The following is an 11287-nucleotide window of genomic DNA, read 5'->3' on the forward strand; positions in this document are numbered from 1 at the left end:
GCAACAACAACAACAACAACAACAACAACAACAACAACAACAACAACAACAACAACAACAACAACAACAACAACAACAACAACAACAACAACAACAACAACAACAACAACAACAACAACAACAACAACAACGACGACGACGACTACTACTACTACTACTACTACTACTACTGCTACTACTACTACTACTACTACTACTACTACTACTACTACTACTACTACTACTACTACTACTACTACTACTGCCAAACAACAACAAAAACAACCATGGTGTGCTGCTTCATTTTTTTTTATTAAAAGAGGTCACCTCCTGCTTTAGTCACAGGAGTGAATCTCAGGTTACTCGAGAATTAGGAATGAGTCGGTGCAGACGCTGACACCCTTGTCTCCCTTCACCTTCATATTCAGTGAAGTTTTGCCCTGCATAAGTGAAAAAACAAATGAGAGAGCGAAAAAAAAAGTCATGCTCGAAGTCCCAACTCGCCAATAGGTCAATTTCACAAGCATTTTTAAAATTTTTGTTGAATTTTTTTCTAGTCACCGCGCACCCTCTGGCGTCTTGTCAGTAGTCAGGACTTTATTGGTTATAAATTTACTCCTCTCTTTTTTTTTATCTCATTCTAAACAGATCATTTGAGGTACCAACCAGCCACTTCAGAACTTTATTCAAAAGTCAGGCATATGCTTTTACCTAGAGCTGATGTATTCTGTTGACGACGTATACAAACGCAACATGTGGGTGTCAATACTATAACAATACAGCAAGCTGCTAAAGTTCCCCCCTCCATAAAGTCTTATTTAAAGGAGCCTAATGGTGACTCAAACTGTCTTTTTTGTCTTCTTGATTTTCTTTCCTTGTACCATTTTTGTAGGTTTCTTTTTTTGCACTTAGAGTCACTTTCCACGCCCCTGAAGACCTTGTAATTATGAGGGAGAAGCAAATGTTGAACTCGACTGAAGGCAAGTTAGTCAGCCCTAAATATGATTGTCTCGTCAAGCTGCGCCCGGTAAGTTCAACTTGTCCCGGTTTGTGCCCGCCCACCACAAGGAAGAGGACCCGAAGTGAGAGTCAGCTAAAACTACCAGGAATCAAACATTCGAAGCTAATATGGTTAGATATGGGATACGGATACTTTACGGACTTTCTATATTCGCTGAAAAAAACAAACAAACAACGCAGATCACATGTACCTGACAAACGACGTTATGCGAAGCATGTGGAGGGAAGGTGACCGTGTTGCAATTTTTTTTTATTGAGCGACACTTCATAAAATGGCGCTAAATATAAGTATGCACAAATGTTGCATGCACAGACATATGTTGAAGAGTTGCAAATGTTCATATAACCAGTTGTTTGCACTTGCACAACGATGCCAACTGGAACACGCGTATTAACAACACCAGAAGCTGATATGATCCGCTGATGCTCGCGAGGATGCTGGCCCTGGACAATGCGACATAAATCAACTTCAGCGCATGACACCTAACTACCGTTCACGTGAACCCGACGTGATGGTTGTATCAAAGGGGTGCTTATGTAATGTTTACAATATTGCGTAGACAGGAGTGCAACCACTATTGACGATTCACGAATATGAGCGTCCACTTGAAAAGTAGTTCCGAAACCTGGCGTAGCTCTGTGGTAAAACGCTTCATTGCGACGCAAAATGCTTGGGTTTTATTCCAGCTGGGACCCTGACATTTATTTTTTGCATTCGTTGGATCCACGCGACCGATGTCGGGTATTTATTAAGCCTCGCGCGTTAAAATCTGTGGCACATACCCGCATACCAGCGGCGCATACCCACCCATGGGTATGTGGCACTGTCTGGCAGGAAGCTTTTGATGACGTACGTGACGAGATTGCGACATTATTCTTGTCTTGACCAGCGCGTCATATCTGTCAAACCATCTTACCTTCCCATGCTGATTTTGGTTCACGCCAAGTTAAGGGGGTGACAAAGAGAGCACCCAAACGTAAGCGGCTAGATAGATAGATAGATACGCTCAAAGTACTGAGCTACCACGGCGGCTATCCTCCCAGCCACTTTATTGGGTATATGGGATCTAACATTAGCGTTATTCGAAGGTCGCAGGTTCAGTTCCTGCCCACGGCAAGTTATCTTTTCCCCCACTTTTCTTTCTTCATATTTACAATACATTTGGTCTAATTACTTACCCTATACTTTCCTTGGCACTGTTGTCTGTTAGATCTGAATAAAATGGTGTCAGAACACGGAAAAACGGGCCCTTAAGTATACACTTCTTTCCCTTACTCATTAGCGAGGGTCTCGTACTGCCAGATTTGGTGCCTTAGGTTGTATACGAGGGACTGTTGGTCAGCTGCCAGCTGGTAATAAGTTCACGTGCTACGTGACGCCACACAGGCTCATAAAGAGTTTGCCACACTCGCCGACACGGCTACTGAGGGCACTGGCTGACACTCCCACGTTTAAATTGACATATATAGCCAATAAAGTGGCTGGGAGGATAGCCGCCGTGGTAGCTCAGTGGTAGAGCATCGAACGTGTTATTCGAAGGTCACAGGTTCGGTTCCTGCCCACAGCAAGTTTTATTTTCTCCCACTTTTCTTTTTTCCCATTTACATTACATTTATTCGGTCTAATTACTTCCCTATACTTTCCTTGGCATTGTTGTCTGTTATTAGATCTCACACACACACACACACACACACACACACACACACACACACACACACACACACACACACACACACACACACACACACACACACACACACACACACACACACACACACACATATATATATATATATTGAGCGCACACATCTGTGTGCAAGCTCGAGCTGGCACACACTGATGATGATATCTACAGATGAGGAAATTATACAAATGATGATGACACGCCCGATCGATAAAGAAGAGTCGGTGACTGCGCTCACACTAACATATATATATATATATATATATATATATATATATATATATATATATATATATATATATATATATATATATATATATATATATATATATATATATATATATATATATATATGGGCAGAGAGAGAGAGAGAGAGAGAGGAAGAGGCATGGAAGGAGCTACGCACCGCGGGAGCAAATGATGCAATGGGCATGGTTAGGACTCCCTTGTAGGTCCTTCCTTTCTTGATGGGACACGTGACAACGCCCTTGCACATGTTGGTTTCAATGCCAGGCACTGGGACAGAGACGCCGAACAACTTTGTCGTCACCTTTAGCTCCGCCGTTTCGCTGTCTTGGTCTGAAAAAAAAAAAAAAGGAGCGTGCAGCGTATACGGCGCAGAACGAGAGAAGTGAAGCCGTATAAGCATGTGTAAACGTGTCAGATGAAAAGAAGAGAAAAGTGAGCCCCATAACTGTCTCTCAGGGGGAGGACACCTCAACAGTAGCTCACGAGGGGTGGGGGTAGAGAAGGGATTAAAAGGGTAAGATTAAAAGGTAAAGATATAGAGGGAGAGGAAGGAGGGAGGCGCAGGGACAGAGAACGACGGAAGTAAGGAGAAGACAGGAGAGATGGACATGGTTGCAGGAGTCCGAGGACGGGGCACAAGTGAAGGCGTAGAAGCATGTCTAGACGTGTCAGCAGATTCGCTACTTGGCACCCTGGAAGAGACGAGGGACACTTTGAACATGGCGAAGGAAGGAAAGAAAAAAAAAAGGCTGGGTGACTCGAGTTTCGATTGTCTTCAAGAGTAGAACGCAATAGCGTAATCAGGCTCCACTCGCTTCGAATCCTCAACCGCTGTAGCCTGCCCTTCGCATCTCGCTGTACATTCCAGCCATGCCGCAAACAAAGGAACGTCCGGGTGCTTAACCATGGAAACTTTCAACCTTTCTTAAAACGATTTTCAAAGTGCCCACTACGTGTCCATACCATGGCACTCGCCTCTGAGGATCTTCCCGCCTCGTCCATGCTGTTGCGGATGATGATGATAATCAATTGTGGCCCTACAATGATCCCTATAGACGGTTTCAAGATTGTAAGCGTTGTGCCCCAAGAAAACTTCCGGTCACCTCATTTACCAGATCGTAACGTCAAAACTCAAAGGAAGTTTTCACGTTTTTTCAAGGGTAAGGAAAGTCTCTTATTACTTTTTCAGATTAAAAGAACGTGCGTAATATTCAAGGCAACATTGTGTAGTTTTTGTGTAGCTCAAAAGAACATTTATTTGATTATGTTTTGCCAAAAGAAGAAAGAGAAGTGTAGAAAATAAGTCGGCTATTTTCTAACGCTCTTCTTCTCTACCGATGTTATTCAGGCTCATCGGTGGACGAAACCGGATGTAATCCAAGGTCTGAAGTGTTTTTTACCGAACCCACTTTAGGGCTAACGCATTCCTGTGGTTGGACACTTGCTTGACACGCAGAAGTCGTGGGTTCGATTCCAACTCGAGCAGAATTTTAACGTGAGAGCGTTAAAGAACTCTTTTCGCAGATATCCCGGCGTCAGCGTTGGTGTCGTTGGCTGTGAGCGAAAAGTGATCACCTTGTCGGGGACAAAAATCTAGAAAGATGCAAAAAGTAATTAATAAAAATTTCCGGGCCCGAGTGAGGATCTAACCCGGGTCGTTCACGTGGAAAGCAGATGTTCTAACACACATCAACACATCGGCTTGGAAGCACAGTGAAAATAACTTCCTCAGCTTGAAAATGCAGCGAAGGTAGCTTTCATGCTTTAGATACACACGCGTCGTGTATGCAGGCTTCACATTTCAACATGTAATGTCGCAGTAATATTGCGTGGTACAAGCGTACATTGTCATCGGGCGTCAAGAAAAAGTGATTTTCATAACTATCTTGTGATTTAAATCCAGTCACACATCACAAAAAGGCCCACATGTTACTGTGCGTATTCCCTATAGAGTGCATTGCATGTTCTAAAACATGTCACGCACATAATTACTCGTTGTTTAAAGCATGCTACCCATTACACAGAATGCAGCCATATGCGAAAGCTTCACTGACCCAAGCCACTTTGAATTTCATCAACTGCATTGTAATAATCAGCAATTTAAACTTCTCAAGTATGCATTATATGGACAAAATATTGATATCGTGTTTAACAAGCCGAAGTTCAAGGGTCCCCCAATTTTCTTTTCTGGATTTTTTCAATCGCAAACAACGCTCATTTTTTGCTCACAAGCAATGACGCCGAAACCGGCAACGCCAGAATTTTTGCGAAACGTGATCTTTAAAGCTGACGCGTTAAAATGGAAAAGGTAGAGTGATTAACCAGGACCATTTCCATTTGGCTAATTTACGCTGGATGAGTGTGAAAGAGGAATACAAAAATCACAAAAAAGAAAGGAAAGAAAGAAATCTGCAATAAATGCACGCGGATGCGTCGAATTTTTTATACATTAGTCATAGTCATTCATACGGACGAGGAGTAATAAAAATATACTCGCGCGAGAACATCATTGAGATAATTATGAATTAAGACAACAGCCTACCTTAACAAGCTGTATCCAGCTACGCTTATCATAATTTACGCAACAGTATCCATGGTTTAGTCACATGACAGAGCTCGGCCATATTTGACGAGAGTAATGCTGTTCTAATCATTATTGGAAATACCATTAGACATATTAGCCACGATTACTCCCATACCATCCAGCGTCTTCTTGCATTATGTAGCGCTAACTGCTGCTGGTAACATGTGAGAAAATACGGGGCTCCTCCAGGACACCATTGTTCACCGCTTACTATTGGCAAGCCCTGGTCACGGGTGGGGAGGTGGTATGGAGCGTATGCGCAATAATGCTTTCGTGCATCTAAGACGTAGATATATTAACTCATTCGCTCAATTGAGTATGTATGCCGGTGCTGAAGTACACATGTGTACATGATTAGTCTGTGAATGCACATGACTTCATTGGATGTATTGACTTCACAACATTACATAACTGACACATCGTATCACAGATGGCATAACGCAGTGTACATCATTGTATACCTAATACTGTATGACACTCGAATGAATTTATGCCGCAACTTCATGTGCCTGAACCACCGAAAAGAAGCTGGGCTTTCATCGGTTGTCAAGAAACATGTTTAGCGAAATTATCTTCGGTATGCACCGTATACCGTGAACCGTATAAAGCATTATTTTTATTTTTCTATATTTATTCAGTCTATAGTTCGAAGACATTCTATCCGCCCAGAGGAGCGCTGTATAACAGCTTTAGCATGTGGCGCCTCAGGCAAAATTTTCACCTTCCGAGCAAAAGAAGTTGAGCGCAGACGTTTAAATGTGGATGTGTTGGACACTGTGTAGCGGAGAAAAGGCCTCTGCAAGCATGTCCAAGGAGAGTTACGTGTGGTGCACCGTATGGGGCTACAGTAGTATGCTACAGTTTATGTGTTCTATGTGTGAAACTGGTTGCTATAGAAACTGCTCAATGCAGTAAACATTCCTAGAGGCATTCGGCATTCTTCTCGGTTATGGCTGGTGACACAGAAATAAGACTTTCGTCCAAAGAAGCGTGTTTATAAAGGATAACAAAGACCATTCATAAAAGATAACAAAGGTTGAATGGAGGTGAAATACAAGATTCGTTGCAGGGATATAGTTTGCTCGTAATGGTAAACTGTGGAGCGCAAAATGGGTACGGTACAGGGAAGTACACACACACATCGCCAGACAGGTGAGTTGGACAAGGACATTGGCTAAGAAGAGTTGCGAGTTGGCACTTGTTCTGTACTGTGCGTATAACTTTCTGTCCAAGACCTATAGTTTTCACACTGCGAAACCAATATGACATGCAAGCTGATTACTTTCTCTTTGCGACCCGCATTCGCACCCTCCAAAGAAATCCAAGTGCTGCATTTTACGACTTCACCAACTTAGAGCCGTGTTTGTTACGGGCCAATGCTTCCACGTGCTTTAAAGAGCCATCGTGGGCTTTTTTTTTTTGCTTGTTTTCACTCACCAGATACCATTTCGAAGTAAACCCTGGCTGCCGTACCCCTCTTCATGACGCATGGGTCCGAGTTGCATGGTTCAACCTGGAGGGAGATGATTTCAGCGGTGCTACCTGCAGAAATCGGCGATCAGTCAAGTTAGCAGGATTCAAAGTAGCAAGGTGGAACACAAGGATGCAACTTGTAGCTGATATCTACGCTATTTTCTTCTTCTGTTTCTTGCGTTTAGTACATTTCATGGGGGCCATGTCGTTTTTGATGGACTTTTCATTGAAGGGGTACCGGCTCCAATTTTTAAGGCGGAGTTCGCTCGGCCATACAAGCCTCCAGTGTGCAGAGTGGGCACTGAGCAACTGTGAAGTTTATTAAATGCGGATAAGATATTTTGTTTAGACATTAAAATCAATTTGATTTTTACAGATAAGTTCTGTAGGATAGCGCAAATGTCTTGATTACTACACTACAGGTAAAAGTGACAAGTAATTCATCAATTGTATTGCTAGGCTTTATTGTCTGTTGTCATTATTTCGTTGTGTTCAACAAAAAAAAACTATCCCGTAATTGTATTAGCCAAATTCAGTGACAACACCCCTGCTACTTCAAGCTTCACTGCTGCAATGATGTGTTACACGGTGTAGATGGTATGCACGTTTTTGGCTAAGCATGGGCAAGAGGCGGCACCCAGTGGCTTCTCGATGCATCACTGCAAATGGTGCTTGACGCAAGACTCGCATTGAGTGTTGAAATTGACGAAATGAATGAACAAATGTGACGAGCCCATGGCAACTGCTCGTTTTCAGCTTTCACAATTAATTCGAGCATAAGAACGCAAAATGAAAGACTACAGGGACAGAACGCACAAAAACAAATGCCATAGACTGTGAATCGTAACACCGTGTCTTTCAATTACCTCGATCGTACCAAGATTGAGTACGAGCCATTGTGAGGGCGCAACTAAAAACAGCACACAGGAAGACACAGTCGAGGACAGGCGAAATCCTCCTGTGTGTTGATTGTTGTGTTCAGTTGGGCCCACACGATGGTTTCTATGTCAAAGCACCAATTTACCCAAGAGTCAACTCTTGGCAATCCATGTTCTTTTCGAGGATACAACCAAATAAAATATCATTATTTGCCCCTACTAAAATCATCGTATATTTATCGAAGTTACGTAGTTAGCTTACAATGATTAAAAAAAAATTCGCCGTTTTTTTTAGTATAGCTTCAAATAGAATATATTGGGTGGTTGTGGTCAGTATATTGCCATCTATTTCTCTGACTATAACTGTCACTTATGCAGCTGTTAACTTCACACAGCACATTATTGAAAGCCACTTGCTCTATACATTTAGCTAGATAAAATAATGTAAGTGGACGCGTAGCAACAATATTAGCAGAATGACACGACTATTGTACGTTCGTTATACTTGGAGAATATACAGCCGGCTTAATTCAGAGTCACTTGATAGTATGATGAAGAAAACATGAACTATAGTATATAAAAGCAAAACTCACTGAACACACGCTCTTATGAGGCGAGAATGCAATATACTAAACATGTCACAATGTCTAAGGCTAGTGATTAAAAAAAAAAAAACCGAAATTGTTTACAAGCAGTGGTAGCAACTCCAATGTCGCCCTTACAGAAGAACTCGCTTAGCTATGTTGGAAAGCACACTGGACGCCTAAGCTTCCCGTAGTTTGTACGCCAACAGTGAACGCTGACACGCTTAGGATTGGGTACGTTGTAAGTTCTTTCCGTTACTTCAACTTGTTCCTGAGACCCGTCATGGTAGCCTATCTAGCGGTTATGGGGAACGACATCTTACTCACGGTCGCGGGATCGAATTCCTGCTGCGGACGCCGCGTTTCGATGAAGGCGAAATGACATATGCCCGTTTAAACTTGGATTTAGGTGCACGTTAAGGAACCCTAGCTAGTGGAAATTTCCGGAGCCCTGCACTACGGCGTCTCTCGTAATTATATCATGGTTTTGAAACGTAGAACTTAAATAATGATTATTATTATTTGTGCCATTTGGAATGCCCTGAGCTATCATCTGTCTCTTCACGTATGTCGTGTTCAGAAGAGTAATGGGGGTATTAAGCTCGAACATTTATTAATTCGATTACACGCAGCTGAAACACCGTTTGAGGTTACGTGAAGTAGCACAGGAGAACAGTGCTTACCGCAGTCCTCGTAGACGGCATCCCTAATCTGGCCGAAGGCGACCCCGACGGCGACGAACAGGAGAGCGCTGCGCATCAACATGTCTGTCAACGATGTGCTCGTACACACGAGTGTTAGTGGAGAAGAAATTGGTATACGTGTTGCGCCACCGTTAAACGACAGGCCCACTATATAGTCCGCCGAAACGAAACAGGTGAGACACGTCACACGAGGTACGGGGCGGATTTCTGCTCGCTATGAGCCTTGTCCTATTTCAAAGGTCGGCGCTCCACACCCGCTGATAGCGAACAGGTTATCTTCTATTGATATCTGCGAAGCTGACGCCTCGGGATTCTGGTTGTGCGGGAGGCGCATATCGTGAACCATGCATTGTTTGTCTGCAGAGGGTTATCGATAAGAACGGAACCTCGTCAGTGCGTGTGATCGAATCGTCGTTAGTAGGACAGGAGTTTAAAGGGGACAGTTGAAGAGGATGAATGTTCTTATATAACAGAGATGAGGTAGTAATGACCTATCAATATTTATTTATTTATTTACTTGGAGCCTTGTACACGTTATATACAATGTATACTTGGAGGGCTCAACGCGCAAGCACTCCGTACAAATGATTAACCATTGAAAGCTGAAACGTGCGGCCCCGATGTTCAGCGTTTAGCTCAACCCGGTGCTGCACTGAAGCCTTTTACAATTATTGGTTACATGTATACGTGTTTTTAATGAGGTTAGACGCACGTTTGGCTTCGGCTTACTACAGTGTTTATTTTCACGTGCCGCACATAGCGCTCTACATAGTCGCGGTCAAGGCGGAATGTAATGAGCGGTTAAATTCATTTCACAATCCTTCAATCACAGTGGTCTTTCTCGAACCTCATGCGGTCACCGACGCCGAATCCGAAGCCAAAGTGCCGCAGGAGAAACTCCCGCCGAAAGCAGTTGTTCGCCGACTGCTTTAGTAGTTAGCGCTCCTGCAAATCGTCACGATGACGCTGTTGTGCCCGCAACGAAGCTTGTTCGGCGCGGCGTTGTTGCAAGCATTTAACATGGCGAGCTAACTAGGCGGCGTGATTTGCTTGATCCGTCCGCCACTGGTACTTTCGTTAGCGTTTGCGATTTAGCATGGCTTGGAAGCCGGCTGGATCATCGGTATGCGATTCTTGCCGGCACTCAGCCTCCCAAGCCTGTTTTTGTGCCCGGAATGCAGCATCGGCCCGGCAAATGCGAGTACTCTCACGTTTCCAGTGTCGGTGCCCTTCTAGAGTCTTCCGTGGCTTACGAATGTGAAAGGTCTAAGTAGAAAATGATGCGCGCATGCTTGGTGTCCCGGCTGCAACTGGAAGGATAACGTCACTCACAACGCAGCCAATGGCGTGCGTGCTTGGGTACGACGCTGAGAATGACGTAACGATAGCACAGCCAGTGGAGAGTGCTCGTGATACTACTGCCGAACAGTTTTTCGTTTCTCCTAGCTATATACGTCTTACGTTGTTAAAAAGAATTTCCTATTCACGGCGCATAACAGAAAGACACGGCATCAAAAATCCTGTCGTACATGGCATGCATGTGAGTTTTATGTTACGAACTGCCCCTTACGTTCAGCATACACTCATACTGATTGACTGATATGTGTGGTTTAACGTCCCAAAACCACCATATGATTATGAGAGACGCCGTAGTGGAGGGCTCCAGAAGTTTCGACCGCCTGCAGGGTTCTTTAACGTGCACCCAAATCTGAGCACACGGGCCTACAACATTTCCGCTTCCATCGGAAATGCAGCCACCACAGCCGGGATTTGATCCCGCGACCTGCGGGTCAGCAGCCGAGTACCTAAGCCACTATAGACCACCGTGGGGGGGCGGCATACACTCATATTACACCGTTCCAATTATGATACATATCAACCGTGTGATGCAAACGAGTGATACAAGCATATAAACCGCGTGATAGAAACGGTCGCTAGACCGAGACACGTAAATTAAGTCGTTCATGACATGTATTTCACAATTTCCATGTTACGACCTGTCATTTATGTTAATTATAAATCGATTTTACACTTTACCAATTTTTACATTATGTCCCGTTAACGAAACGGCTGAGAGCGCAAAGTTGTTGGTACCTATATACGTTCTCAAAGTGGCAAAAGTTCACTAAGA

At 43.7% G+C, this 11287-nt stretch overlaps 1 protein-coding gene across 1 annotated transcript; it reads right to left on the reverse strand.

Moving 5' to 3' along the window:
• Positions 1-272: 272 nt before the first annotated feature.
• Positions 273-9366, reverse strand: LOC119174362 (mite group 2 allergen-like Ixo r 2). The gene is made up of 4 exons (XM_037425236.2): positions 9136-9366; positions 6955-7059; positions 3091-3263; positions 273-419 (listed from the first exon to the last, which is right to left on the reverse strand). Exons 1-4 carry the CDS (start codon positions 9215-9217, stop codon positions 339-341), a joined length of 441 nt encoding a protein of 146 aa, XP_037281133.2. The 5' UTR covers positions 9218-9366; the 3' UTR covers positions 273-338.
• Positions 9367-11287: the final 1921 nt, after the last annotated feature.

This window comes from Rhipicephalus microplus, chromosome 3 (assembly GCF_043290135.1).
Source record: "Rhipicephalus microplus isolate Deutch F79 chromosome 3, USDA_Rmic, whole genome shotgun sequence".
Taxonomy (NCBI): Eukaryota; Metazoa; Arthropoda; class Arachnida; order Ixodida; family Ixodidae; genus Rhipicephalus; species Rhipicephalus microplus.

What these genes read in the sequence shown, in the direction of transcription:
- LOC119174362 (XM_037425236.2), bottom strand. Translation starts at nt 9,217, where the DNA reads ATGTTGATGCGCAGCGCTCTCCTGTTCGTCGCCGTCGGGGTCGCCTTC. An exon ending in TGCCGTCTACGAGGACTGCG is followed by an intron (nt 7,060 to 9,135) that starts GTAAGCACTGTT and finishes CGATTTCTGCAG; the next exon opens with GTAGCACCGCTGAAATCATC. An exon ending in TTGCATCATTTGCTCCCGCG is followed by an intron (nt 420 to 3,090) that starts GTGCGTAGCTCC and finishes TCACTTATGCAG; the next exon opens with GGCAAAACTTCACTGAATAT.